Source organism: Lepidochelys olivacea (assembly GCF_965140295.1).
Source record: "Lepidochelys olivacea isolate rLepOli2 genome assembly, chromosome: 2".
In the NCBI taxonomy this organism is placed as follows: domain Eukaryota; kingdom Metazoa; phylum Chordata; order Testudines; family Cheloniidae; genus Lepidochelys; species Lepidochelys olivacea.
The window spans coordinates 193,301,430-193,328,910 of record NC_140412.1 but is presented as its reverse complement, the minus strand read 5'-3'; the positions used below and the strand labels follow the sequence as shown (position 1 = coordinate 193,328,910).

General features: G+C 41.4%; 1 protein-coding gene across 3 annotated transcripts in view; it reads right to left on the bottom strand.

Moving 5' to 3' along the window:
• Positions 1 to 1,241: 1,241 nt before the first annotated feature.
• The window catches only part of CAPN7 (calpain 7), a 47,361-nt gene continuing 21,121 nt past the window's right edge, over positions 1,242 to 27,481 (bottom strand). For all 3 annotated transcript variants that reach the window (XM_084620601.1, XM_084620602.1, XM_084620603.1), the window contains 13 exons: positions 27,065 to 27,158; positions 24,777 to 24,923; positions 21,730 to 21,836; positions 20,178 to 20,298; positions 19,601 to 19,745; positions 17,488 to 17,587; positions 14,377 to 14,512; positions 13,686 to 13,761; positions 10,896 to 11,041; positions 8,899 to 8,961; positions 8,134 to 8,264; positions 6,369 to 6,461; positions 1,242 to 6,284 (listed from right to left, as the gene is read on the bottom strand). In XM_084620601.1, coding sequence (XP_084476727.1) covers positions 6,140 to 6,284; positions 6,369 to 6,461; positions 8,134 to 8,264; positions 8,899 to 8,961; positions 10,896 to 11,041; positions 13,686 to 13,761; positions 14,377 to 14,512; positions 17,488 to 17,587; positions 19,601 to 19,745; positions 20,178 to 20,298; positions 21,730 to 21,836; positions 24,777 to 24,923; positions 27,065 to 27,158 — 1,504 coding nt within the window. In that variant the 3' untranslated portion in view covers positions 1,242 to 6,139. The remainder of the gene's footprint in view (positions 6,285 to 6,368; positions 6,462 to 8,133; positions 8,265 to 8,898; positions 8,962 to 10,895; positions 11,042 to 13,685; positions 13,762 to 14,376; positions 14,513 to 17,487; positions 17,588 to 19,600; positions 19,746 to 20,177; positions 20,299 to 21,729; positions 21,837 to 24,776; positions 24,924 to 27,064; positions 27,159 to 27,481) is intronic.

The window sequence follows — 27,481 nt, the reverse complement described above, 5'->3', positions numbered from 1 at the left end:
ATGTGCACGTGGTCCACATTCACTCAGTGAAATCATCATGATCATCTCCCGCGATTCCAATGCCAAATGCACTGGCAATTAGTGAAATGAAAACAGAGGCTTAATGCAGTTCCAGAATCAGTGTATTGGAGAATACCTAAATCAGGACAGTACATTTTCAAACAAGACCTAACACTAGGAATACCCTGCAGTATGTGGACAGGTATTGTCTCATTACAGCTTTGTAACTAGATTTATATGCATGACTCATTTGGTATTATGAATTTCCTATGACCAAAGATTAGCCAACTTTGTATACAGTGTTGCCCTTTTTTGAAAGATTACTTATACGATGTATAAGTCCTTCCCCCGCTGCATACTAACAGTTCCGTGCTTCATTTCACTATGGAAAGCTGTAACAAAGCAAGGCAAAGTCATGGAGAAGGGAGCCTGTCCTCAGAATTAATGGAGATTCAGTGTGTTACACCTACTGATCATTTGCAGAGATGGGCTCAATGATCTGGAACTTGCAGAACAAAGGTTTAACCCTTAGATCACTAGCCTCTTTGAGCTAGACAAATACTTAGGAAGACATGTTTATATCTCCAGTTTACAAAGTAACAAATACTTTGGGAAACATGGATAGACTGTAGCTTAAATAAAATACAGAAGTGTCTCAATAAAACTGCATAATTTTCATGTTGTCACCTAATCTTTGTAGCTAAACCAATTGTCTATTCTGCCTCTATTAGGTAAGCAACCAAGCAATTAAGTGCTGAGTACCTACTTTTGCAGACATGCCAACTCTCAAATGCACTTCCTTGTTTCCTTCTTCCCTTGGCATCAAATCCTTCCTACTATTAAAAGGTAAGTTACTAATTAAAGATCCAAAACACCTGCACTCTTGGAAAGTTTCTCATTTGTGCTGCACAGGACACCAAAACAGAAAGTTTTCCTTATTACCCAGTGTACCTTCATGAAACTTCTAGGCAGATTCCAGTAGGGTGAGACATTACTAGCAGAAAGTATGTTGGGGGGTGATGTGGCCCAAGAAATTAGTAGCTCGTACCCTGCAAACCTACAGCAGAAGGGCAAACTAAGTTTTAAAGAGTAAATATGTGGAAAGGCCTCTTCCTCTGGACACCTCGGCATTCAGCAGCTAACTCTACAATTGAAGTGTGTGTGCATAGCTTGCTTTGCTGTGTTCAGGCAGGTTTTGGGGAGCACAGACATTAGTAGAAATGAAAATGCAGTTTCATAAATAATTGCTCTGACCATTTTATTTTTAAAGTTTTTATAAATGCCAATTCTGTATATCAAATACATAACGACAAATAGATATGAACAGAACATTACCATGGAATACCAAAGGCGCAAGTTCTGTCAAGTTACGTTTCGTTAGACTGCTCAAAACATCCTTTAATTTAATATTACACTAGCTGGCAGTGTGGTGTTGAAAGTATAAAAATAAGCCTTTGACATTTAAAGCATGTGTGGTAACAAGTTAGCAGCCTTGAAGTGAGATGCAATGTAAACAGCTTTACCAAAGAGTGGTGAATTGATGGCTTCTCACCTTTTAAGCTTCTTCATACTTTCGGTAATATGCACTGAAAACTGGTACTCAGTGTATTTTTTTTTTTTTTAATCTTAACATTTTTCAGAGGCTGTTCTAATGTGTTTCTGAAACTCTTCTGTATGCAGCATGTTCACCTTCAGGTACAGAAGCCTTAGGTATTTCTGCTGTACAAAATATGCATATACACAATCTCGTCAGACTGCGTAAAAATGTTAATTTCAAACATTTTGCTATGTGCAGGAGAGGTCTAACTTCTAATGGAGCCTCTCAGCTTTACTGTGTTTTAGAACCACATGGATGCTGCTAGTAGTCCCTGAAAGGTAGCTACATGCATTAAGTCCGTCTTTCTGAACTCAGACGGATTAAGCAAGGATGATTAACCTAATAGCTTTTTAAAAACAGAAGGCCCAATTCTGGACCCTACAGAGGTAAAGCATGATGTCCTCAGCAGCTGTGAGGTAGGATTCACTAGCAAACTATGTAGAGTCTAGACTAGTTTAGACAGACAGTGTCTAAATTGAAGGGGAAAGTGTACAACATGCCAAAAATCCTTGTGAAGGATACTGAAAACAGCTCTTTATAAAGTATCCTTCCTCCTACTGTGTGCAACCCAGTAAACAGTTATTCCTCCTCTTAGAGGATCAAAGTAAGTATCATTCCTTTTCTTTAAAAAGACATTTCTAGGGCATTCGGTTTGCATCTGGTGACTTATGCTCCTTGTACACACAATTCCTTAGCTGTAGCACCTTTGTCATGTACTAGAGCAGTGCTACTCAAAGTGGTGGTCTGCAGACCGGTGCCGGTCCGCGAGCCAGCGGCTGCCAGTCTGTGCACACATTGGAAAAAAAAATCGCCGTCCCCCACATCAGATAGCTTGAGAAGCACTGTACTAGAGTAGTTTCAATCACCAGCTAGCTAAGTGCAGTACATACTAATGTGAATCTTTATAGTTCTATGCTTTAAAACAAGTTTGAGTTGATACAGTTGCATACAGCAAGAAAGTAGGAGTCTCATAGTTGACTGACTGTTGGAAATGTAGCAAAATAGCGAATTACAATGTGCAAATTCCAGCCCAGACTGTCTGCTCCATCATTGTGTAGTAAGAAACTGACTGCAAGCAACTTTTTACAGACATCCATATATCCCTTTAAGTCAGTCTCCCATCCCTTCTATAAGTGCTAGAATGGAGCATTCCAGAAGGATTACCTCAACATCTACAAATATTTTTAATATTAATGATCCGAATCTCTGAATGACAGGGGGGAGATTTAGCTGAGCAGTTTTTTTTTCCTGGCTGTGCAATAAAGTCATTTCCCAATAACCTGTTTACATCTGATAAATCTCTCTAGAACTAGATTAAAAGGTGCAATAGGCTGATTGCTTTTATTAGTAGTTGGGTAATCTGCTTTTCCTCTTTTGAAGAGACTCCTTAAATGAAGTGTAAAGCTAAGGCTAGCATACACAAAGCCAGCGCATGCATCTATGCTACTGTCTGAGGTTCTGGGACTGAAAATTCCTTGGTGCTAAGGTGCTCTGTGCCCTAGAGAAGTAGCGTGACGTAAAATGGTTCTAAATGGTCAGAGAGCCCCAAGGCTGCAATATTTTGAGAGGGTTTTAGAATATAACTGACTTTCGTATTCTGCATACCTAGCCTTAAATATTAATGGGGATCTGGAGAGTCAAATTGTAATGCTTTGTTTTTGTAGCACTGGCCCACTGCAGGCATTTACAGCCTATCTACCCTTTTGTATTCTCTGGGTAGCATATATTGCCCTGGCATCAGGGACAGTTGTCAGCTTGTAATCCAGGTAGGGATTGAAGATTTTGTTCCTTTGTTTAATCTATACGAAATTCGGGGAGCTAGTACATGGACGCTGAAACCCAAGCTTGTTCGTGTCAAATTGCTGATGTAAAAGCCGTTGCGTTAGCTTGATGGTGATCAGAGGGAAAAGCTGCCTGCCTGCATCGTATCAACCAAAAGAGGATGATGTAACAGGTGATTTGGGCAAATCAATGTACTATTTTGCTGACAGGGAATTAAGGAAAAACTCACAACCCGCCTGCAGGCCTGGCAGAGAGTTTCGAAGGGCCAGGACTAGCCCTTTAAAAAAATATTGGCCAACGTTTGTTTTTTAAAGTGCACACAGCAGCAGGTGCAGCAACACCCCCAATTCAGGCCCCTCTTACCTGCCCCTGGCCTGTGAATCAGGGGTGGGCCAACGTTTTGGCCTGAGGGCCACAGCTGGGTATGGAAATTGTAGGGCAGGCTATGAATGCTCATGAAATTGAGGGTTGGTGCGGGAAGGGGCTCTGGACTAGGGAAGGGGGTTAAGTTGCAAGGGGGTGTGGCTGGGACCAAGCAGTTCAGAGGGAGGTCGGGGGTGCAGGCTCTGGGCAGCGCTTACCTCAAGCAGCTCCCGGAAGCAGCGGCATGTCCTCCCTCCAGCTCCTACCCTGAGGGACGGCCAGGTGGGTCTGCGCACTGCCCCTGTGGTTCCCGGCCACTGGAAGCTGTAGGGGCAGGGGCAACATGCAAAGCCACTGCTTCCAGGAGCTGCGCAAGCCCCAGACCCTGCTCCCCAGCAGGAGCATGAGGGCCAGATTAAAATGTCTGAGTGGCTGGATGTGGCCCCCGGGCTGTAGTTTGCCTGCCTCTGCTGTAAATGGAGTAAGTGACCTAAACTGTAGCTGCAGTCCTTTGCACATACGAAGTTGTATGTGCACAAGAAGGGCTGAAACCTTACCCTACAACAGGTTTTAAATGGGACATTCAGCTTTGCATCTAAAGAGCCATCCTTCAAGCTGGCAGAGTCCATCTTGCAGAGCCCATAAAGATCAACTTCCTGCAGTTGAACATAATTTAGGCTACTTCCTCACACTCTCTCCCTCCTCTCCCCACCATCTGCAACTGGACAGCTCTTAAATCAATGGTTCTGTCCTACAGTACAACTTTTTATCTTACAGCTTCCTTGCCAAGAAGATAAGCAGTGACTTAGTTACTGGCATGGATGCAGTGTGATGTAATGTCTAACCCAGATAGTCTTTCAGAAAACTGCAATTAAAAGGCACATCTTAATGTTTTTTTCCAAAACTACTTTCTCCTCAAAGCTGCTGTCTAACCAGAGGAGACCAAACAAGCAAAGTATCCCTGGCCTATTAAGGTGCTAGATGCATTTGCAGCAGCAAACTTTAATGGGGGAGAATCTTACTGCTTAATCTCTCCAAACTCATGCACTGGTGCTGTCTTGGGGGAAAAACAACCCAAAGTTGCTGGTGAGTTTGATTGGTTGTTCTGAGTCTTGCTCCCCACAATGTCAATGTTTTACCATTGATTCCAGTGGAAGTACGGTCAAAGGCTGTAGCTAGGATTGCCAATTTCAGCTGGATGTATTTCTGGAGGTTTCATCACATGACAACCTTTAATTAAAAATTAATTCCTGGACAGTTGGTACCCCTAGCTGCAGATATAGGGTCTCCTGGCTGGTTACAGCTTAAGGAGGTTCCTTCTTTAACTGAAGGCTGTCTTAAGCAGTCTTCTGTCTGGGGTAGTGTAAAGCCATTGCTGCAGATGTGTGGTTTATTATAGAAAAGGGAGTAGCCTCTTATCTCTCCCATCCTAACTCCACACAGCCCTGCTCATGCAGAAAGGATAGTTAAATAGCTAGTATTTAAATGACAACTTCTTGTTAAAGCTGATCAACAGCTCCTCTGGCTAACCTATTCAACCGCTGAAGCAGAATACGGGAGTGTTGTATTGCTTGTACAGTGTGCTCCCTGTTAGTGGCTCTTATCAGAGTACAACTTGACTTTCTCCCCCTAAAACCATCTGAGTAAGGGGCAGTATAAACAACTGTGCTTTTTAAACATCCAGAACAGCACCCGCTGCCTTTTACTTCATTATTTCTGTGGGCTCTAAATCAGTGGTTCTCAAACGTTTGTACTAGTGCCCTCTTTCACATAGCAAGCCTCTGTGTGTGACACCCCTCCCCACCCCTAAAGTAAAAACACTTTAACACCATTATAAATGCTGGAGGCAAAGCAGGGTTTGGGGTGGAGGCTGACAGCTCATGAACCCCCATGTAATAGCCTCATGCCCCCCAAGGGGTCCCAACCCCCAGTTTGAGAACCCCTGCTCTAGACGCACACAGACCCCTTCCTTTTTCTCTACAATGTTTACTGTAAAAGTTAAGCAATGATTGTTAGAACTAAGCTACCCTGTGTGGGGGGAGAGGGAAGATTTCAAAACTTGATGAGGTATAAGGTGCCAAACTGCAGTAAGCTAAGACCTGCTATTGATTAATAAGATTTACATTCAAACATTTCATGCAAAAATTTACCATCAATGGTTCTGAAGCGTTCTCTCACCCTAATGGCTGCACAGCAAAAAGCATGAGTAAACGCTGAAGTGGCTAATGCAGTGAGATTGGTGGCCCAAGCCTTGGGCTATTACTTTTTCCAGGTAGAGTGCAGTTTTATGCATCTTGTGTCAATGGTTGGGGGATATATTTCCCCAGTGTTTTCAGGAGATGGCATTGCTCTAGCTCTTGACTTCTTCCCTAGAGAGTAATGTAGAGACTTGCCACCTCATTGCAGTTGTGATGTCTTAAGAGGGGTAGCGCTATTAAAGTCCAAGAAGAAAGGACCCTCTTGCTGAGGCAGGAACGTGCTGGGAATAATATTGTAAACTCCAGCTGGTACATTCTCCACCTCCATGTAGCAAAATCCACATCTGATTAAAAAAAATACAATGCCAGCTTAATAAGGTGTATTTAAGGGAGAAAGGAAAAGTGTATCGATAATCAATGAGCATTACCTGTAGTCACCACTGCTCTTCTTCTGAAAGCCAGAGGGACCAGGATCTCCTACTGTAGAGACTGTGACAAGTTCAAACCCCACACTGTACTGCCTACATGTAAAGACAGGTTTCATTACCCTTACTTTAAATGTCAAATAGAAGATTTACCAAATTAAAGTTGAGCTATAACTGGAAGACAACTGCAAGCAACTAGCACATCTGCAAGTTATTTCTGTTCTTAATTAGAGCATTATTTTTGCCACTTAAGTACACTTGTCAGCACTTGCATTCAGAAACTCAGACACAAATTTAATATTTGGCTGCAAAAAAGCTTTCCATCCAAGAACTGAAATAGGTGGGAGATGCCAGTTGGGCTGCACACATCCACTACACAAAGGGGGTTATGCTTGTGGTTGTATAGATCAGTGCATGTGCTGAATGAATAGCCGAGACCACAGAACAAATTAAGTTACATGTGTCCAGATTTCATTGACTTCCATGGAATTTTCCCCAAGTTGCATCTCTGTAACTGAGGACAAGTTGGCTCTACACATCAGAGGAGGTGCATGCCTCTTCCCCTTCAACCTGGAATCCAAATCTCAAGGAGCAGGGGCACCATAAGGAAAGTGCCAAGTTACTGCTGCAGCAGGCTTGTGACAGGTAACTAACCTAGTCTTGCCTACATGAAACTGCTTCTACAGATCCTCATTTTTGGAGAGACAAGTGCTGCTTATGTACCTTGAAGCAACATGAATGAGTGCTTTGCCAAAACTAACACCTACCTACCTACCTGCCTCCTCCTTATAATACTATTCAGTGACCAGACACGGACCCTCTAGTGTCAGTTAGGAAGCATGCATAGGTGCCTGCTACTGGGGCTCTGCTAGAAAGTGACAGTGTGGGCCAGGCGGCTTGCCACTCACTGCTTCACCTGTTACTGAGTGAAGACATGAACACCGGCCTTCTGATGGGAGAGGTCCTGACATGACCATGAAGAGTCACTGGAATTGCATTGGTTGTAAGGGTTGTAGCCTCAGTGTCTATATTATAATCTGCCTTCCCAAATTCCTCCTACAGTTTTAACAGCAGAAGTTGTTCTTAGGAAGTAGATGCAATACGGGGGATGCACAATTACCACGTGCTACCTCAGAGCAGAGTGCATTTCAGTGATGGGCAAACGCTCCATGCAGCTTTCAGGATGAATGGTGCTCTAGTGCTACATACATGCCTCCCTCAATGCATGCAGCTCAATGGTGGTGACAGTGTGGACTGGCACAGCCTTAGAGCACGAACAGAACGTGAGCTGTAGCCTGCCAGCCCGAGAGAGCACATCTTCTGTCACACCTGCAGGGGTAAGAGGAAGTCCTCCTGCATGTTGACTACTGCAGGGGTGAAAGGGCCACAGGCATGGCTAGCCATCCTAAGGGCCATGCCAGGGCAAGGAAGGCCCCCTGTGCCATGCAAGGCCCAGCTGTGGTCTGACCCCTAACCAGCAGATAGAAAGGGGATTCTGGCATATAGGGAGAATTCAAGAGGGAAAGATTTTCAAGAGAAAAAATGATTCACTGTTTAACAGCTGGGTGGAGAGTGGAAGCTGCTTGAGAAATAGAATGAGGGGGAAACCCAGTAATAAGGATTGGTTCAGCTGGAAATTAAGTGGCCTTTAAAGCTAAAGTTTGTTCTGACAGGTTAAGTTAAAAAAAAAAAAAAAAAAAAAAGCTTACACTTGATCTATATCTCATGTTCTAACTGTACTGATACACAGCATTTATTCTTCACAAACCTTGGTCCTCTTAGTTCAATTAGCAGTGGCCCAGTCTTCTCCAGCTGAAATTGGTAAATGGGGTTGTTTTTGTAGGAATCTCTGAAGTTTCCACAGCCTCCAGCACTATGACCTTTCCACTGACCATTAACCTGACAAGAAACAAAACAGATGGTGCCTTTTTATTTCAGGCAGATCTTGCTTTCTCTCTCTAGTTTCAATACAGAGAAATAAAAAAGTGAAGTCCTGGATTCTTCTCACTTCAGTTGACTACTTGTGTAACTCCATTAATTTCAATAGTTACTCCTGATTTATAGCAGCATAGATAAGATCAGAATTATTTTCAGTGTTTAGAAAAAATTCAGTTTTTTTTACATAGTGCCTTCCACTTCAACAAATATTAAAGCTATTTAGATCAAAGCCTCAGACCCCTTCTCATTTGGATTAAACAATTCAGTATCTATATTTTCCTTGATCATATTCAGGCCACTACCTTCTAGTCCTAACAACCCAAAAAGAGCAAGAGTTTCTGGATATAGATAAAAAATGAAGCTCACAAGTTATTCCAATCACACTACTGTAGAGGATTCACAATACAGACATTCTAAGTCAAAGCATACATTTGTGTTTCATCAAGAGGCTCATTTTGCATGGAAAATACCAAACAAAATAATTTGAAATTAACTAATACAAAATTATATAAAACAACCCCAGAGACAGAATTCCACACGCCCATAGCAGATTAACAACAAGCACTGATTTATGGAAGAAAATCCAATTTCTTACCCGTCTGGAGATGGTGTATGGGGTAGGGATCTTGGTAAAGGTAAACTTGCACACTGAATACACCTAGATTGTGCAAGAAGAATTCAGTCACACAAACCAACCAAGCACATACAGTGTGAAGCCATGACCGAATATCATTATGGGGAAAAAGTGGCTTTATGTGCACAGCAACTTTGGAGATTTCGAGTCCCCATCTGTCTCTGCTAGGTAAAACATGCAGACGGACATCAGACATCAGCTATAGCGGTCAATATATAGTGGTCTACACAAATATAGAGAACATTCCCTATTCCTCTTCCTTGTACTGGGGAAAAAAACCAGACCCTTCGAACCTTACTAATGGTTGGAGGGCACAGAGTATAACCGGAATCATGGGCACCCGTACTCCTTCCCTTTCAACTATTAAGCCCTAGTCCCTTCACCAAAGCAAACTGTGAACACCTACAGCGGTGCTTTAATATGCTCTCTGATACTTAACACAGTATAGCACAGTGCATGCTCCCCTAAAGCTCCAGCTAGCCACTCAATGTGTTTAGTGTGCAGAGCAGAGGGACACCAAGCAGATCATGTATGGACAGGAAAAGGCTGGTGACATTACATGAGAACCAGAAACACTTTCTGCCCAGTGAGTACTGGGAAGCAGCAGATACCACCCAGAATAACATGCCTGTCAAAGTTTGTGTATTTGAAATGTAAAGTCACCATAGGGTGACCTGGGCTACAGTGCTTGGGCTCCAACTATTATCCTCCACTGCCCTCCCTTCCCCCAGAATGCTTTTGGGTGGGGATTGAGATTAATATTTGAGTAGTGAAATAAGGGGCAGTTGTTTGCTCTGAACTATGTCCTTCTCACAATTCTTTTGTTGAGAATGCAGCTCATTTCTCATTGTTTGTGAGCAGTCAAGTCATTTTAAATGCAGAGCTCAACACAGGTGCAAAACAGCAGCAGTGGAGTCCTCTGTTTCCACCAGTGCTTGTCAAAGCGGCCTGCAGTGAAGTCCAGTAGGCCAGAGGTGCACTGGGGCAAGCACGACTGAACTGCATCCAATGCCGTGTCACGTTTCTATAGTGTAAAGAATGTAGGGGGAGAGGGTATGAATGGTCTTATTTTCTGTAGTGGCAAAGGAAATGCAAACACATTAGCATGGGATTTGTCAGTTACACGATGACCTTTCATTCGGATTACTACGTATGTGAGGATTTAGGGAAGAAAATACTTTAAACCATCTTTAGTGAAATATGAAGTGGATGAAGGCTGGGTAGTGCAATGATGAGCTAGAGCACCTGGAAGCAGATGTTCAATTTTAGCTGAGGGAAATAAAACAAACACTTCCATCTTTTTAACCTAGTCCTATTATAAAATTATGATCGAGAGAGGTTCTGGACTGTGGTAATGTAACAAAGCACTGCATGCAAGAACTGACTCTATATTGCCCTCACTAGATGGAGATCCATATATGGGTATGATTCCCAGCTCAGGAAGACATATACACTATAGCTCAGCTAACATGTTAAAAATAGCAGCGTGGCCAGAAGGCTTGGCAGTGGCCCAGGTTAGCCACCTGCATATAGTCCTACCTGACCCCTGGGTATGTTCGTGGGCAGCTAGCCTGAGTTGCTGCCTGTGCCATCATGGCCACTCTGCTATCTTTAGCACCTTACCTCAAGCTGAGCTAGTGTCTGTCTGAGCTGGGAATCTCACCTCCTAGCTGCTCTACAGACATGCACTAAAGCACTTACCTACACAGTGCTTCCCTTTCTCCAGTGCATCCCATCCAGGATTCACATCTTCCCCCGAGCCCTCCAAAAACACAACTATATTCATCTAGAAAGAAATACTCTGAAATATAGGGCAATCAACTTAAAAATGGTCCCCAGGATCGACAGACACTTCCCATCACTCCTACCAATGGGGAGGATTTTCTCTTTGCTATGTTTTCCCAATGAATTGAAATACTCCACTTATAATATGATTGTAGTTTCTCTATAGTACATACCCTGAGAGTATAGTGGATCGTGTTCTGTTTCTCATACTGGGACACCACCAGTGTAAACGTATGGGACCCTGGAGATGTCAGCGCTATCTTCGTCAGATAGTGGGGACTGTTGATACGAATCCCATCAATATATGGGGCAGGATCAGCTGGAAAGAAAGAGATGCATGTTTCCTCACCACCAAAAAAACCCCCAGCACTGGTGAAAATCTCTATCCATTCTGTCTCATCACTGGGCTTTATGCTAGGAAAGTCATTCTGCTGGCACCAAGCTGGTGACACAAGAATACAAGCTACATTCAGACTAGCTAATGGTAAAAATAATATCTTCAACTTTCACTAACGAAACACTCAAAAGGCTTTCAAGAGCAACTCCAACCAGTGTTTGGAAATTGGGTATGATATGGCATCCACTCATTGTGCCATAGACGCCTTTTCAGGATGCACTGGGAAATGCAACCTAATGCCCTTTTCTTGCATCATAGGCCTCATCCAACTTCCAGTGACTTCAATGGGAGTGGATCAGGCCCAATATCTCTACTCTAGAGAGAGTTCTACTGTGATTTTAAGTAGACATTTTAAATAAGACCCAGAATCTTAAATTAAAATATATTTGAGGGGAAGAGACCCTCTCAAACTTTTTCCTGTGATGAATTCCTTATGGAGGCTCCCTGCTGGGCTGGCAAGACAAGTTCAGGAATAAAAAGACAGGATCTGGGCTGTGGAAGAGTCCAAAGGTTTTAAGGGTGAAGCTTCCTAACATGCTATATTTTCTCTTTTTCAATTCCCCTTTTCCCCCTACCCCCACTCTCCTAGAAGAGAGGACACAGTACATTTCTAACTTTGCAACTGTAGACTGCATTCCACTATCAACCCACATAGCTGCAGTCTAAATGTTTGCTTTACTATAGCTACATAATACAGTGACATAATCTGACAGATAATGCTTAAGAACCTTTCAGGAATATTCAGCCTCTTACAGGGACCTTGGTTCTTTTCAGGATTGTTTCTGTTCCACTGAAATCACTGGGAATCTAGTCACTGCCTTCAATAGGTCCAGGATCAGGCCCTTCATTCTCTTGACAAGGGGCTCTGTTCTTTTTAACAGGTGGGGGGGTTGGGGGGGGGAAGGGATTAATAGAAAACAAATTGAAGCTTAGCATTGGGAAATCCACCTCTCCATGCCAAAGGATTAAACTGTATTTTAACAGACGGGTGAAATAATATTGCAGCTTTACAAATCTGTTGCAATTCCCAGTTTCAGCGGAAAGAGTGTTTTAAAGCAGTTTGATGAATCTGTCAGTTTGAAAGCTCCATTAAAAAAACTGGGCCATAAAACAAAAACTGGATAGATCATGTGTTGAAAGTAAGAGGTCAAACAGCCTCTTTGGAAGATCGCTCATGATCTTTTAGACACAGATGAAACCTTCAGTTCCTCCACTGTACAAATGCACTGACACTAGGTGAGAATACTTTTGGTCTAACGCGCCATGCAAGTGCTGCTGCTAGTCACACCAGAAGCATGTCTCTGATACAGCAGGAAGGAACACAAACAGTTTTAATGAGATCAGCTCTTGCAAAAATGGATGACTATCTGCCTAGGTCCCAAAGGGCCTTCACTGCAGAAACACAGCCTGGAATCAAAGAGGAACTCATTGGCAGAGTTCACTGAACAAGCTGGCAGATGATGGGCTCAGCCCTTATTAACAACTGCTGCAATAAAACCAAAAAGGTAGTGTATAAGTATAATTAACCTTTCCCCTAAAGGGCATGAAGAGCCACCAGCAACCCAACCTCAAACCCAGTTTTACGCAGGGAGCTGCCTGGCTGTAACCAACAATGGGCTTAGTCCTGATTGCTTGGATTGTTTTCACTGCAACAAGAGGTGAGGTTTGTACATTGAGATCACTAGCTTGAGGTCAGTGGAGATGAGGCACAGGTAGTTTCTACCTTGAAGAAGCAAATCAAGATCAACTTTATACCCTCCCACCTGGGTTTGACCTTGACTTGCCATATCATGGGCTCTAGGATTTTAGTTAGCTATCTTGATACAGAAACCTCACCTATTACTGCAATGAAGACAAAGGCTTACAGTCCCATTGACTTCAACGCAAGCAGGATTTAGCCCATAGTGACCAGGGCCAAGGCATTCAATTTTGGGGGGGTAAAGTTAGACAATGAAAATCGATAGTTAAACACTTCACCCTTAACTCAGTAAAGCACTGAAACATGTGCCTATCTCTAAGTACATCCTTAGGTATAGATTTAAGTGCTTTGCTGAACTGGATCTTTAAATAAAAGGCATTTATCAGCCGGTGCTGAGCACCCACAGCTTCCACTCAATGCAAATAGCCATAAAAAAAAAGTTCTACTTTTTGCAGTTTTTTATTCCACAAAAGTAGGGAATGATTGTGCCTTTAGATAATCAGGAGCACATTGTCACCTCCCTTTTAACATTCACTACCCTCTGTCTGTGCAGGCACAGCAGCTGGTTTTACAAGAGAAATAGATATAAAAACAGTGCCTGTTTAAGTGGCAATGGATTTCTGTATATCTGAGGGCAGGACTGAGCCCCTTAGGTCTCTCCACAATGGAAGTAGGCCAAAGTATACATTGAGACTTTATTGGTTGGTCAATCAAAGCTGCAACTGACCACACTGAAGTCTGAGTCCTCCTCCCCCCTTCAGACTTGGGGTTTCCCATTCATGAATGACTCTAACCAGCTTCTTAAAAAAATTAGCAAGTCTTCATCCACTCGTGAGCATCAGTTTGACATCTAAAAAACACACGTACTTGGATAGTAAACTTTTTTCCCATCAGTCTTGTACACGACCATTGTGATGAATTCCCGATTGCGCGCGAAGTCATCCTAAAAAGATATTATTAAAATGAGTAGAACACAGATCCAAAACTACTACTAATGCATTGTGTAATTCAAATTCATATTCCATTGCTGCTTTTTTATTAAAAACGTAGCTTGATTTGGCATTTATATTTACTGAGGTGCCTATTCCAGCTCCCATAGAAGCCAGTAAAGAATTTGCCAAGGACTTCATTGAGAACAGATCAGGCCTCTAGCATATTGCTCTTAGGCCTGATTAGGGATGGATTTACTAATGATGGAAAAAATCCTTCTATAGCTGTAACACGTCTACACTACAGCGTGACAGCTTGGAGGAGGAGAATTAATTTCACGACAAGTTTATTTAAAATATATGAATAAAAAAAACTGAGAGATTACATACATCTTACCATAATGAACTAATTAAACACCATGATTAGGGCAGAACAGAAGCTGTATGACATACACTTATGTACCATGATCTGAATTCCCCACTACTTCTGCAGTTGAAAAAGATAGTGAGGTTCACTAGGATCTAGAGAATCAGACAGACAATCTTGTACCCAGATCTGACTATATTCTCAATTATAATAAATCTGCAGGAAAAATAGTATTATATCAATCAGAAAAATAATTTAATACCTTGTCTGTAATGTGTCTGCTGAGCAGAACCCAGACAGCAGCTCCACCTTGTGGACACTGTACTTCCAGTCTGTACTGTGGATTATTAGCCAGGCTGTAAGCATCTTTCACTGGGCCTTGTTTTGCATCCCAAGTACTAAAAGTAATAAGAAGTTGATGAATAAGATACTAATTCATATTTCTACAAGTAACTGCAAATCCTGCACAGAAGTGATAGTTTTCCTTGAGTAGTAAGTAACAAAAGCTAAATGATTTCCCACTGAAACCTGCATAACTTCTAGCCATAAACATGACAATGGTTACAAAGCACAGCTGTGTGAGAAACACTATCCCTAACACTTTCTTTTACAGATGGCTGTACTGCAGTACAAACGCTGAATCGGAACAGCGCTGTGAATAAGACAACCATGCACAACACACTATAAAAGCTAAAACCATGATTTATTCACACCCACGGGGTAATGAGTTATTGCCATGTATGGCATAAAAGCTGGCATGTGGAAGGGAACCTGTACTTTCTGTAATTGTAGGACTGTTTAAAAGCTATTAAAATATGGTTAGATCCAAAACCTACACACATTGGTCTCTTCCCCTTTTATACACAGAGGGGGCTTTTAGTTTTAATTAGCAGCTCCACCTTTGGACCAGCAGCAGTTTGAATCATAATTTCAAAGCTTTCACACCACCTTGTGTGTTGCCTGGAGGAGGATGCTTGATGTGAAAAACAACAGAAGGGGATTAATGCTTCACTAAAAAGCCTAGAACACTGTACGGATGAACATGGGGATACAGGCTCTTTTCTTGTCTAGAATTTTCCATTTTACTCAGATGTGATCCATGGAATGCTGCATTATGAACTAGCAAGTCCCAATTATTACTGTTACACCTTTATGGTAATGGCCACTATGTGCCAGGTGCTTTCCTGACAGAGGAGGAACAGTCCCCAACAATAGAAGGACAGCCAGACACTTGGGAAATTGGAAACAATGTTTTTCCTTTCTTTTTTACTTAATATACACATTAAAGAGTCTTGCTGTAGGCGGCACAGTAGAAGTGGGTCTTCAAGACTGAATTAAATGTGGATACAGCAAGAGCCTTTGCAAAAGTTGTACCATGCACACCGAGTGGCACAGAAGGCGGCATGAAGAGGTTTAAATCCGATACATGGGACAACAGGGTGAGAACACTGGCAAAAGGGGAGGTGGCAACACAAAGTGAGAGGAGTTCAGAGCAGTGAGGAGTGACAGAGTTACACACAGCTTAGAAGGGAGTGACAGGAAGCCAGAATTTGATGTGACAGAGGATGGGGAGCCATCGGAGGGATTTAGGCGGGGGGTGAGGTGATCAAATCAATGGACAAGGAAGATGACTTATGACAGTGAATGCTGAAATGTAGACTTATGGCTAGGGTCATGGGATGACTCCATCCCAAGTTAATAATTTCAGTGATTTTTTAAAAGTGCAAATATTCTTAATTTATCTGGGAGAGACTGCATTCATTGCACAAGCTACATACTAACATCCCAGGAACATGGGATAAGTAAAAGTAACTGCCCTATTCTTCAAGCACCCTCAGCAGACTACATTAACTCCTCGCTTAATGTTCTATTTATGTTCTTGAAAAATGCTACTTTAATCGAAATGATGTGAAGTGAATCCAATTTCTCCATAAGAGTTAATGTAAATGGGGTGGGTAAGTTCCAGGCAAATTTTTTTAGCTGGACAAAAGATATACACACTGTAAGTTTTAAACAATTTAATACCCTACACAGCAAGGATGATTGTGAAGCTTGGTTGAGGTGGTGAAGTCAGAGGGTGGGATATTTCCCAGGGGATGCCTGCCTGTTAAATGATGAACTAGCACTCGGCTGAGCCCTCAAGGATTAACACATTGTTGTTAATTTGGCCTCACACTCCACAAGGCAGCATGAATGGAGGGAGGGGAGACAGCATGGGGGGGGGGGGGGGGAAGAAAAGAGAGAGTGTGTGTGAGTGTGGACAGACAGACAGACGTGTGTTTTCCCTTTAAGGATGCTGATGCCACTCTAAGTACACTGCCTTTTTAAGTAGATTAGCAAGTTGAAAAAGCAGCTGCTGCCAGCAAGCTCCCTCCATCCTGAGCCCTGTCATGTTTTGCCGCCCGCCCGCCCCCCCCACACTCTGCGGAGATGGGGTCAGGGGGAGGGGGACACCCTGACATTAGCACCCCTCTTTCCGCCCCCTGCACAGCAAGCAGGAGGCTCCCAGGAGCAGCTCCAAGGCAGAGGACAGGCGCAGGCCATGACAGTGTGGGGGAGGGACAGCTGAACTGCCGGCAATTGATAGCCTGATGGGCAGCTGCTGCACAGAGAACTTAGGGGAACTGATAGGGGGGCTGCCGGTCCACCCTGGTTCCAAGCCCCCACCAGCTAGCTGCAACGGGCTGCTATTTTTGCAAGCCGTGGACAAAGCAGGCGGCTGCCACACAACGTTATAATGAATACTTGTGGCACCTTAGAGACTAACCAATTTATTTGAGCCTGAGCTTTTGTGAGCTACAGCTCATTTCTGAAGTGAGCTGTAGCTCACGAAAGCTCATGCTCAAATAAATTGGTTAGTCTCTAAGGTGCCACAAGTACTCCTTTTCTTTTTGCGAATACAGACTAACACGGCTGTTACTCTGAAACGTTATAATGGAGCATTGCACAACTTTAAACGAGCATGTTCTCTAATTGATCAGCAACGTAACAACAAAACAACATTAACTGGGATGACATTAAGTGAGGGGTTACTGTATTCAGGGAAAACGTGGATGGAAGATGCAGAAGGCTACAGCAAGTCCAACCGCTCAGCAGTTGGTACTGAGGTCAGTGGAGTTACACTGCATTTATGTGAGTGCAATGAAGAACAGAATCTGGACCATGGTTTTTAAAGTGGGATGTCAGGCTCTGAATGAAGAGACTGGTCTCCAGCCAATGCTCATAAATTGCACACTGATGAGGAGAATGGAGAGAAGGAAAATGCCACATCAATATTGTTGTTTTAAACTTCAAATTAATATTTACTAAAATATATACATATATTTGACTATGTTGTAGATCTTAACATTTCAATCTTTTCTGTTGGACCAACCTGTGAATACATGTTGATTCTTTAAAAAGACTTGGGTTCCAGCTCAAATAAATAACATCATAATACTGGCAAAGATCCTCCCAGGCAATCCAGAAAATCCCTATAAAGGAAACACATTTTTCATTGTTTGCTTGTAAAATATATCTGTGCTCTACGCATATTGCAGGACCCTAATTAAACACAAGCTCCAAGGTTTGTATAAAATTCATTCTCGTAAACCTGAATACAAATGTCCATGCTGTTCACCTTCCCTATCTAAAAACAACCTCCAAAACAGGCCAGTTTGGTAAACCAAGAGAGACTGAAGTTGACCTCTGAGTCACCATCTGGTCACTGTCTCTGCTGATCGGTTAGGCTGCCTTTGCTTTTCCTCAGCAGAAAAAATATTTTGTATTTTTAAGTGATGAGCAAAAGCTGTAATCCTTGTGCCCTCCTAAGAGTGGCAATGTTAATCACTTCTGTGCTGCCCCCTACTTTCTTAGGATTCTGAAAAATTAGATACAATTAATAGGTAACCTCCAGTTTAGGCCATCTAGCTCACTGTTTTCTACCTATTTAACTGAAAGTCCATCAGAGAGGGGACATCACTTGTCCAGCAGAACAAGCTCTTACTCTGAAAGGAAAGTACGCATGGCATTGTTTGAGATCTTTCCCTAGCATTCCACTTAACATTCATTTGGGTGCGCTCTAGCACACTGGAATTTGCTTTATCTTTACAATAGTCACTTGCAATAATTATCCTCTCCCCAGCGTACCCAACTGCAACCACAGCCAAAGCTACTACTACTAAAATCCTGCTCCTTGAACTCTCCATATGATCACAGCACTGTAACACAAGCGGCTAATACAGATGTATTTCAGACTTACAGTACAAAGAACATCCAGCCATTGGAACTGTACATTTTGATACCAAGACTAGTCAGATACCAATCCAATCATAAAAAGTAACATCTTTACAAATGTACTTCAGAACCAAGGGATTTAAATCCAAGTACTGTCAAGTGAAGCCAGAGTCAGGACGGAATTACTTTCTGCTAATAAATAACGTTTTTCCACCTAGCTATTTACACCACACTCATCAACATGGAATCTCAGTGCCTCTGTGTTCATCATTTTGTAAACAATATGACACCAGATTAAAAAAAGGTTAATTAATTACAGTGGGGAGACAAGAGACAACTGTTAGCATAAAGGAAAAAAAAAAAACTACATTGTATTTCCAAAGTGGAGCAGCTATTGTAGCATTTGGAAACTGGCTGATCGAGTGGCAGCATTTTGCCTTGCCACATGGGAAGCCCATGCTGATTTCCCTGATACAGTACATTAGTTCTTCCTGTGGGATGATGGAGCAACAAGACAGGCCTGGTATTGCTCAACCAATCTCTCTACATAATTATGTAGTAATCCTCTTGGGCTCAAAGAAATATCTCAGCCACTTATAGTCATCCAGTCAACAAGTGCATGCAACTAAAGACTCGTGTACATTAAAGTGTAGCACAGGGAGAAAATTTTGAAGTCTCCAGTACAGACATCATGGATCTCTTCGGTGTAAGGAAATAAAACATTCCTTACAAGGAGCATATGAACGTGTATTTCTGAATGCAAGGAAAACAGCTAATTAAGTACTGAAGAGTCCACTCATGTTCTAGTAAACAGTATTATGAGGTTTCTCAGTATGTGTTCTGAAGTATTAAGGATGGCAAAAACCACATGATTAAAAAAAGGAAAATAGAAGCGAATACTAAGAAATAACCTCTTAAATTTAAAATATATGAAATGACCCACTCTACTTGAAATCTAGTCAATTTTGAAACATAAGTTTAAAGTAATATCAGGTACTTCTTCCCTGCCTTTGCCATTTTTTTGTTACTTTAGTCTTGTTTACTGTCCTCCCCCTATTGCTGTGTGAATGACCCACAAAAACAAGGAAACTGACCCCCCTCCACATACTTGCTCTCAATTACTCAAATTGACATAAGATCTTTTTTCCTAATCTTCTAGTGATAGTATCTTCAAATGTTACTTGTAACAAAAGTAAACAAAAAAAAAAAAACCCAGTCAAAGAGAAGTATGATTCTTTTTGACTTGACACCATCCTTTTAATTCATTTTACCATTGTCTATTTTTTGAGCTGTTCTTGGATCAAAGTTTAAGTATTTTTGTAGGCCTGGGGTCCAATTTTTCACATCATTTTCACTGTATCTTCCTTTCCAGCGTAAGTGACTCCAGGGATTTTTCAACTGGAGGAATCGAAGCCCCTAGAGAAACAGTAAATTAAAAAAAATCATCTGGTTATCTTGTCAAGATAAGAGTGAACATATTGTTAATCTTACCTACTAGTTTCAGAGTAACAGCCGTGTTAGTCTGTATTCGCAAAAAGAAAAGGAGTACTTGTGGCACCTTAGAGACTAACCAATTTATTTGAGCATGAGCTTTCATGAGCTACAGCTCACTTCATCGGATGCATCTTACCTACTAGGTACACAAACTAAACACTTAAGAAAATACAGTGTTATTAAGTTTTTTGGAATAACTTGATAAAGCTCTTGAGCAAGATAAAGATTTCAAGCCCCTTCTTTGAGCAAAACTCCACTGTCACTGGACAGTCATGTTTAAATCCACCATCTATTACAATTGATGACAGGTAAGTAAAAAGCACCCAGTACAAAGCTTCTTGTTTTACTGGATACCTTATATTCTCTAATATCCAAAACAGCATATGCATGGGTTGGAACTAAACCCCATTTCTCTCCTTCCTCTTCAGACATCACTCCGGTTGCTGTTGTGATAAGGACATCGCCTTTGTGAAATCTGAGGGGGAAATTAAGGAAGCTTAGTTTAGGTTATTAGCACATGTAAAATGACCAGTGTAACAATATTATATTTATCGAACACTAAACTCTCTTCTTCCAAATTGTTGTATTGTTAAGACCCAACTTTGCAAACCTGGAGTGTAAGTAATCTTTTCTGAAGGAGACAAATTATTTGTACAAGCTCAATAAAAGAAGGTATAATCGTTACTTTTCAATATTTAAGATCAGGCTCTAGTAGGAAAATTACTGTTGTCATAAAAACAACGTGTCAGATTCAGTCTTACACTGACAATGTCACTTATTAAAGATACTCAGTGAAATAAATCTTCTACCCAACACATTGTACGATCCTTTGATGCTAGTCAATTGCTATATACATCAAACTGAAATTCATACATCTCTGCACTTATGATCTTGGGGGCAAATTTTCTAAGAACCAGAGGGTGAAAAGTACATGCTTCCATATTCCTACATCAGTTTGTGTGCACAAATGCTGGTTTAATGTCAGTATAGGTCTGTAGTGTCTGAGAATTTAGCCCCCCATGCTTAAATACAGAGAAACAGATCGTAAGAGTGACTGTCAACGTACCGGGAGGTCACAAATCTACTGAAGAAAATGTGAGGTTTTGTGTCAGGTGTACAGTGTTTGCTTGTTTTAATGCTTTGGCCAAGCTGAGATCCTTTCCCATCATGTTGGTGCTCTGCATTTCTTGACAATGAGGAGAAAGTGGTTGGCTAAATTTTCTCAATTTGGGGAGGGGGAAAAAGGAAGAACGCCTGCAGCTGGAAAACATAACTAGGCCACACTTATCACAACAGTAGGATTGATACACTAAGTCCCGGGTTAGTATCATGGTCCTGACAGGTACAGAGCACCTCTGTGCTCCTCCACAGGAGATCTATTGCTTGGGCACAGTTAGTAAGGACTCTGGTGGCACCGTTAGAGCAACCTCACCACACCTGTTTCCACTTTGAAGTCAGCTTCATGCTGCATAGCTGGGAAATCCATCCTCCTTTCTCTGGCTCCTGCTTCCTCCTGAATCTAGCCTATGAGAAGATTCTAACCTCCACTCCCCATTTCTCCAGATCTGCCTCCTCCCTCCCACCACACCATTGGCAGGGAAGAGGGACTATTCTTTTTTTAAAGTTATAGTTCTGCTAGAGATGGGGATCCCGTTCTCCATCTATTAACAGAGCCCCCTTGTTTCTCCATTAGCCTCTGATGTCAAAGCCATTAATAACTCTATTCCTCTAGCTGATTTCAAAGGAGAGCACAGAGAGGGGCTACGAGGATCATATGTGGTAGGACTACAATGCTTGTGTTGAGAGCCAGTGACAAAGACCATCACATTTTTAGTCACTTTCATATCATTAACACATCTGTTTCACTGAAAGCATCTTCTGTCACCAAGGAAGAATAAACGTCTACCTCTGATAGAGCATTCTGAAAGAACTGTCCTTATTGAAAGCCTGATTGTCTGAGTGCATAGCAATCCTCTCTGGTATCCAGCCAGTCAGTGCATGGAGATCAATGTTCTGAAATGCAAGCATATTTGGTCATAAGAGACACATTAAGCTACCTTTAAGTGTATTTTAAAATGCCTTATATAAAATTAGTGTATATTGTACACACAGAGTTATTTTGCACCAGCCTCATAACACTTATGAGAGCAATTTTTCATTAGACGAGGCTGTGCTTAAGCATAAAAAATGATTCTCTCGAACAAGTGGCTTGATAATCCAGAACTGTTCACTGGTATCTTTTTAAAGTACAATTATTAGTGTTTCAAGCTCATGGTTTCAAATGCCCAGCACTCTCAGAGTGAGCTCCCAAAACAAGCCTCTGTCAAAGGTGCACTTTGTGGCAAGACTCAATAGTTTAGCTTTTACTCTAGCTTGTCTCTGTGACATTGCACTCTATATGCTTTTATGAAAATATGCTAATGATTGTGAATATAATGTAACTGGAATATACTCATGCAAAAGGTCTCTTGTAAGGTATCATCACAAAGCTTACAATCTACTGGGTCATCCTATTTGTATAAAGGTATCATTCTTGTATCTGAAACTACAAATATAAAATATAACTAAGGTCCTATTGTAATTATGCAAAGTGTGGGCCATTAATGGTGGTTTTGAATCTTGATGGCTCCCATTAACCAGGACAATTGACTATAGATGGCTCTGTTTACTTGCAAGCCTTCCTATGAGTAAGGCCGGGAAGAATGAAGGTTTGGGGTCTCACCGGACATGTGACCACCTCAGCTGGTACTGGAATCCATCTTAAACCTGGTGCTTTTACATTCAGAAGGAGGGGTGGGGACCCAGAGAGACAAAAGATTCCCACCTTGTGCCAAAGCTATAAAAGTGGGTGGAACAGAATAAAGGGTGCTGCAGTCATGAGAAATCCCCTACCTGCCACCTGAGCTGGAACAAGGACTGTACCAGGGGAAAGGATTAGGCCCAGATTGGAAAGGAGTCTAGTCTGTCAAACAAGCTTATTGGAACATCTCTGAGGGTGAGATTTACCTGTATTCAGTTTCTTAAATATATTAGGCTTAGACTTGCATGTTTTTGTTTTATTTTGCTTGGTAACTTACTTTTTGTTTGTTATTACTTGAAAGCACTTAAATCCTACTTGTTATACTTAATAAAATCACTTTTGTTTATTAATTAACCCAGAGTAAGCAATTAATTCCTGGGGGAGCAAACAGCTGTGCATCTCTCTCAGTATTATAGAGAGTGGACAATTTATGAGTTTACACTGTATAAGCTTTATACAGAGTAAAACTGATTTATTTGGGGTTTGGATCCCACTGGGAGCTAGGTGTCTGGGTGCTAGAGTCAGGAGCACTTAAGCTGTTTTCAGTTAAGTCTGCAGCTTTGGGGAGCGTGGTTCAGACCCTGAGTCTGTGGTGGAGCAGACTGGTGTGTCTGGCTCGACAAGGCAGGGTTCTGATGTCCCAGGCTGCCAAGTAAGATGGGCTCAGAGGTAGTCTCAGCACATCAGGTGGCAGTCCCAAAGGGGTTTCTATGACCCAACCCGTCACAGTCTCCAAGACACAACTAGCTTTACATGGTGAAAAGGCCTGAACAATAAAAGCAATTTCAATTTAACTAGCAGTAGTGCACTTTACAAGCATAATACAGGGCTTCACTCCCCCAAAAATACTTAAAACAAAAAGGTCTTTTTTCCTATTCCCTCCCAAATAAGCAGGACTATGAAAGCGCAAAGAAATGCCTCCCAACTTGTCTAAGGACAGTACTGACAGATAGGCCTTGGAGAGCAACACATCCGGTGCAGGCATTGGGAAATGCTTCTCTGATTATGCAAAGGAGGAGACATATTGTCAAGAGCCGGAGTTTCTATGTTTAATTGAAAAAATGCTAGAAGTCAAGTTGTTCCTGGTCATGGACAACTTCCCTATTCTCTGAAATTGTGTGTCATGGTAGTGACTTGAACAAACTTAGAAAAATCTACACTATTGTTACTCTCTACACAAGACCAAACTCAACGAGAAATTCCCCGATAACCAACCCAAAAGATCAAAAGAAGATGAGCAACCAAAATAAAAAGCAATGAAGTCTGGTTTTCACGACATCATCAAGCTATGAACCTTGGTATGAACTGAGAAATATGCTGTGAGAGTTCAAATGTTAGGAAGCATTTCTTCATGTGATTAGAGACCAGTCTGGTTGGCTCAGCAAAATAGGTCCAGTTCTCATTGCAAGTGTTTTGCTTCTCAGATTAAACTTGAGCATTATATAAATGTTGCGGTTGCTAAAGAAACTACTATATGAATACCAAGTTACATAACTATGTATGTTAGTATTATTTGATAGAATAATACTAACTTATACATATGCCCATTCCCACCATGTGCATAAGAGCCATAAAAGGATTGATGTGCTCCTCCCCTAGCCAATCTCTCAACTTAATAAGGGAGAATGTCTCCTTTACTTATAATACAAATGGCATTAGAGACCAAAAGGGTTATTAGTGTAAGGCATAAAACTATGGTTTTATGAAACATACAAGAGCCCTAATGAAACTTCTCAAAATAAACACATGTACTTTGCAGGTGTGGGGCGTATTTTTGAAAAGACTTATCCCTGTGTAACTGTACCCACAAGCAGTCTCACTGAAATCCAGTTCCTCCTTTTTGATGGGACTATTCCTCCTGAGTACAGTTAAGTACGTGTGTAAGCATTTGCAAGATCGGGCCCATGGTCTCTAACGTATGCGATCTGGGAGATGCTAAAAACAACTTAATTTATATTTACTAAAATCATCAAAATAACTTAAAATCGATATATAAAAATAAACCCAGACAGCAGCATACAAAAAGAAAAGTCATTCCTTTCCTCAAACAATTCATTTAGATCTCTTCACTATTCATTCAAAGGAAAGCTATGTGCTATGGGATGATCCTCATGCACATTTTTGCCTCTTGCAAAGAATAATCTTGTACTCACAGAATTGGATCCAGGAAAATCATATCCACCCATAACTTTCATGTAAGCTTTTTCTATCAGGGACACCCACAATTCACTTCTATTGTTGGAATAAGAGCAGAGGAGTTCTCCACTGTGATCTACAGGTAACTGGTCATCTATTATCACCTGAGCAAAAGAAGCGAACAGAAATTATCATAAAGTGATAATTCAAACAAACTTTTCTTAACAGACGAAAATCCTCAGAAGCTCATTCTATTTCATATAGCTGCTTTCAGACTGAGGAAACTAAAAATCATTCCCTGACTTAAAAACACAACAATTTAATTCATAACAGCAGTGTAGCCTAGTGGATAAAGCACCGAACTGGGACTTGCGAGACCTGGATCCTAGTCTGAGCTCTGCCACTAGCAGGCTGGGTGACCGTGGACAAGGCACTTCACTCTGTGCCTCAGTTTCTCTATCTGTAAGATGGGGATACTAGTATTGACCAACTTTGAAAAGCACTTTGAGATCTACTTATGAAAAGGTCTATACATGAGCTAGGTATTATTATTAAATGTATAGAAAAGTCTAACAAAACCCCCTCACCCAGTCAATCAGAAATATAACTAGTTATTTGTCCAAAGGGAAGAGGTCCTCAGACTTCATCACATCTGTTATCTCCAGTTCCTTCATTCCCGATTGTTTGTAGTTTTGCCTTTTCTTGAAAGTAGAAGCCACATGGTGGTGGTTTTGAAATGATTAAAATCTCTTGTTTTAAATTAGGCAGAACGGTGTGTGAGTTTTTACTCCAAAAAGGGTCTGTAATTGCTTCACAAAGAAAATATCTCAGCTTCACCATGACACTAATCTGTCATTGGTATAGACCATTAATGAAGCACATACTTATGGCCCAACCCCACAAACTTGCACGTGCATAACCTTACTCTCCTGAGTGGCCCCAGTGACTTCAATGGGACTCATTCATGTGAATAAGGATACTTACATGCATGTGTTACCCTAGGAGCACCCAATGCTAATTGGCAAGAGGCTCCCTGCTATGTAAAACTCAGCTGGCTTAGCCTGCTCAACACAGCTGACACACTATAGTTGGCATGATATTTATTTAAGAAGTATCATGTAATATATCACTGGAAAACTAATAACTCACTGACCCTTAATATTCTTGCGTGATGGATGGTTAACCTACAAACACATATACCGAGGTGCTGGAAATGCATAACTAAAATGTGTTTAAACCAGGCACGCCAGGGAAAGATGATAAGCAGTTTTTTCCAGACAAAGGAAAGGAGATGCCACCTCAAGCCAGGTGTGGCCAAGGACAATGGGCTATTCATTTGTATTGGAGATTGCAGAAAGATCATTTGCACTGTAAAAATCACAAGCAGAGGGTGAAGTCAGCACAGTGTCTATGCCAGAAAGCAGGGCGTCTACACTCAGCAAGGGAAAGCAACTTTACCTGGGGATACACTTAAGAATACATTTCAAAGGTTTACTGAACCCATAATTTATCCCTCATCTAAGGAGGCAAGGAAACCAAGTAATCTGAGCTCCATATGCTGGATCCTGGCTAAAGGACAGGCCAGGCATGCTGGAAGAACAGTGGTGAGACAAAACTTCTTTGAACCAAAGATTCTAGTTTGTTGAGTTTCAGTCTGAGGTGTATTTTTACTTGTTTGTTTGAAACTATTTCTATCCTTATTGCTTATACTTGGCATAATTTAAAACAAATGGAGATAGGAATAAACTTGTTTTACTTGTACCACAAACCAACTCAGTGTTTTGATTGAAGTGGAGAGTTTGTCAACCCCAGTGAATAAGCTGCTGAGTACTGTCTCTTTAAAGGAGCAGCAAATGTGATAATGTCTTGTGGTGCCACAGTAAGAGGGGCTGAGCACTACAGAGAAAGATGTTTTTGGGGAGAACCTGGATTTGCAAGGGTGTTGATGTCACCCTCCAAGGAATAACCAGGCTGGTGAAACTCAGGGTAAGGCTACTGTGCTACAAAGCACACACCAGCAGCACCCAGGGTTAAAAGGCAGGGGGTGGCAAAACCCCTTACTGCTCTGCGTTGAACCCCAGAGTGTCACAGCATCTTTAGAGGGTCAAGCACCTATACGACATTACACATTATTATGTAACCAGAATGAAATATAGCAAGGTGTTATAATTGCATATGCTTTCCGACAAACGTATATCTAGAATTCTTACTGAGAAATAAAACACACCTTCACAATGAAACAGAATGAACTTTCAAGGTAGTTACCTTATCCAATAATCATACTACACTCTTTAAAGCTAATTACCTTTCTAGGGACACCATTGATATGAAGTTTCACCATGTACTTTCCACATGGATTATACTCTGGTTCTCCTTTTTTATTCTGAGGGTAAATTATGCTATTAGAAAAAGAAAAAAATTATAAAGTATCTGTGAACAATGTGTTGTATGTATACATACTGTATGATGTTTAAAAAAGCATTACATCAATTTGATCTATTTTTGGAATTTAAAAATGCATGCCACCATCTCAAGTTACTAGAATTTCTGTGTAAATCACAGCATGAGAAATTTAACTAAATTTTCTTGGTTTAATTTATATTTCGAACAAGATCTGTATACCTCATTCTTTCTGCAGTCACTCACTCAGTCAGCTAGTCATTCATTGATAATCAAATAAAATAAATGCATGCAACTGTATACTTTACCATTCAAGCAATGT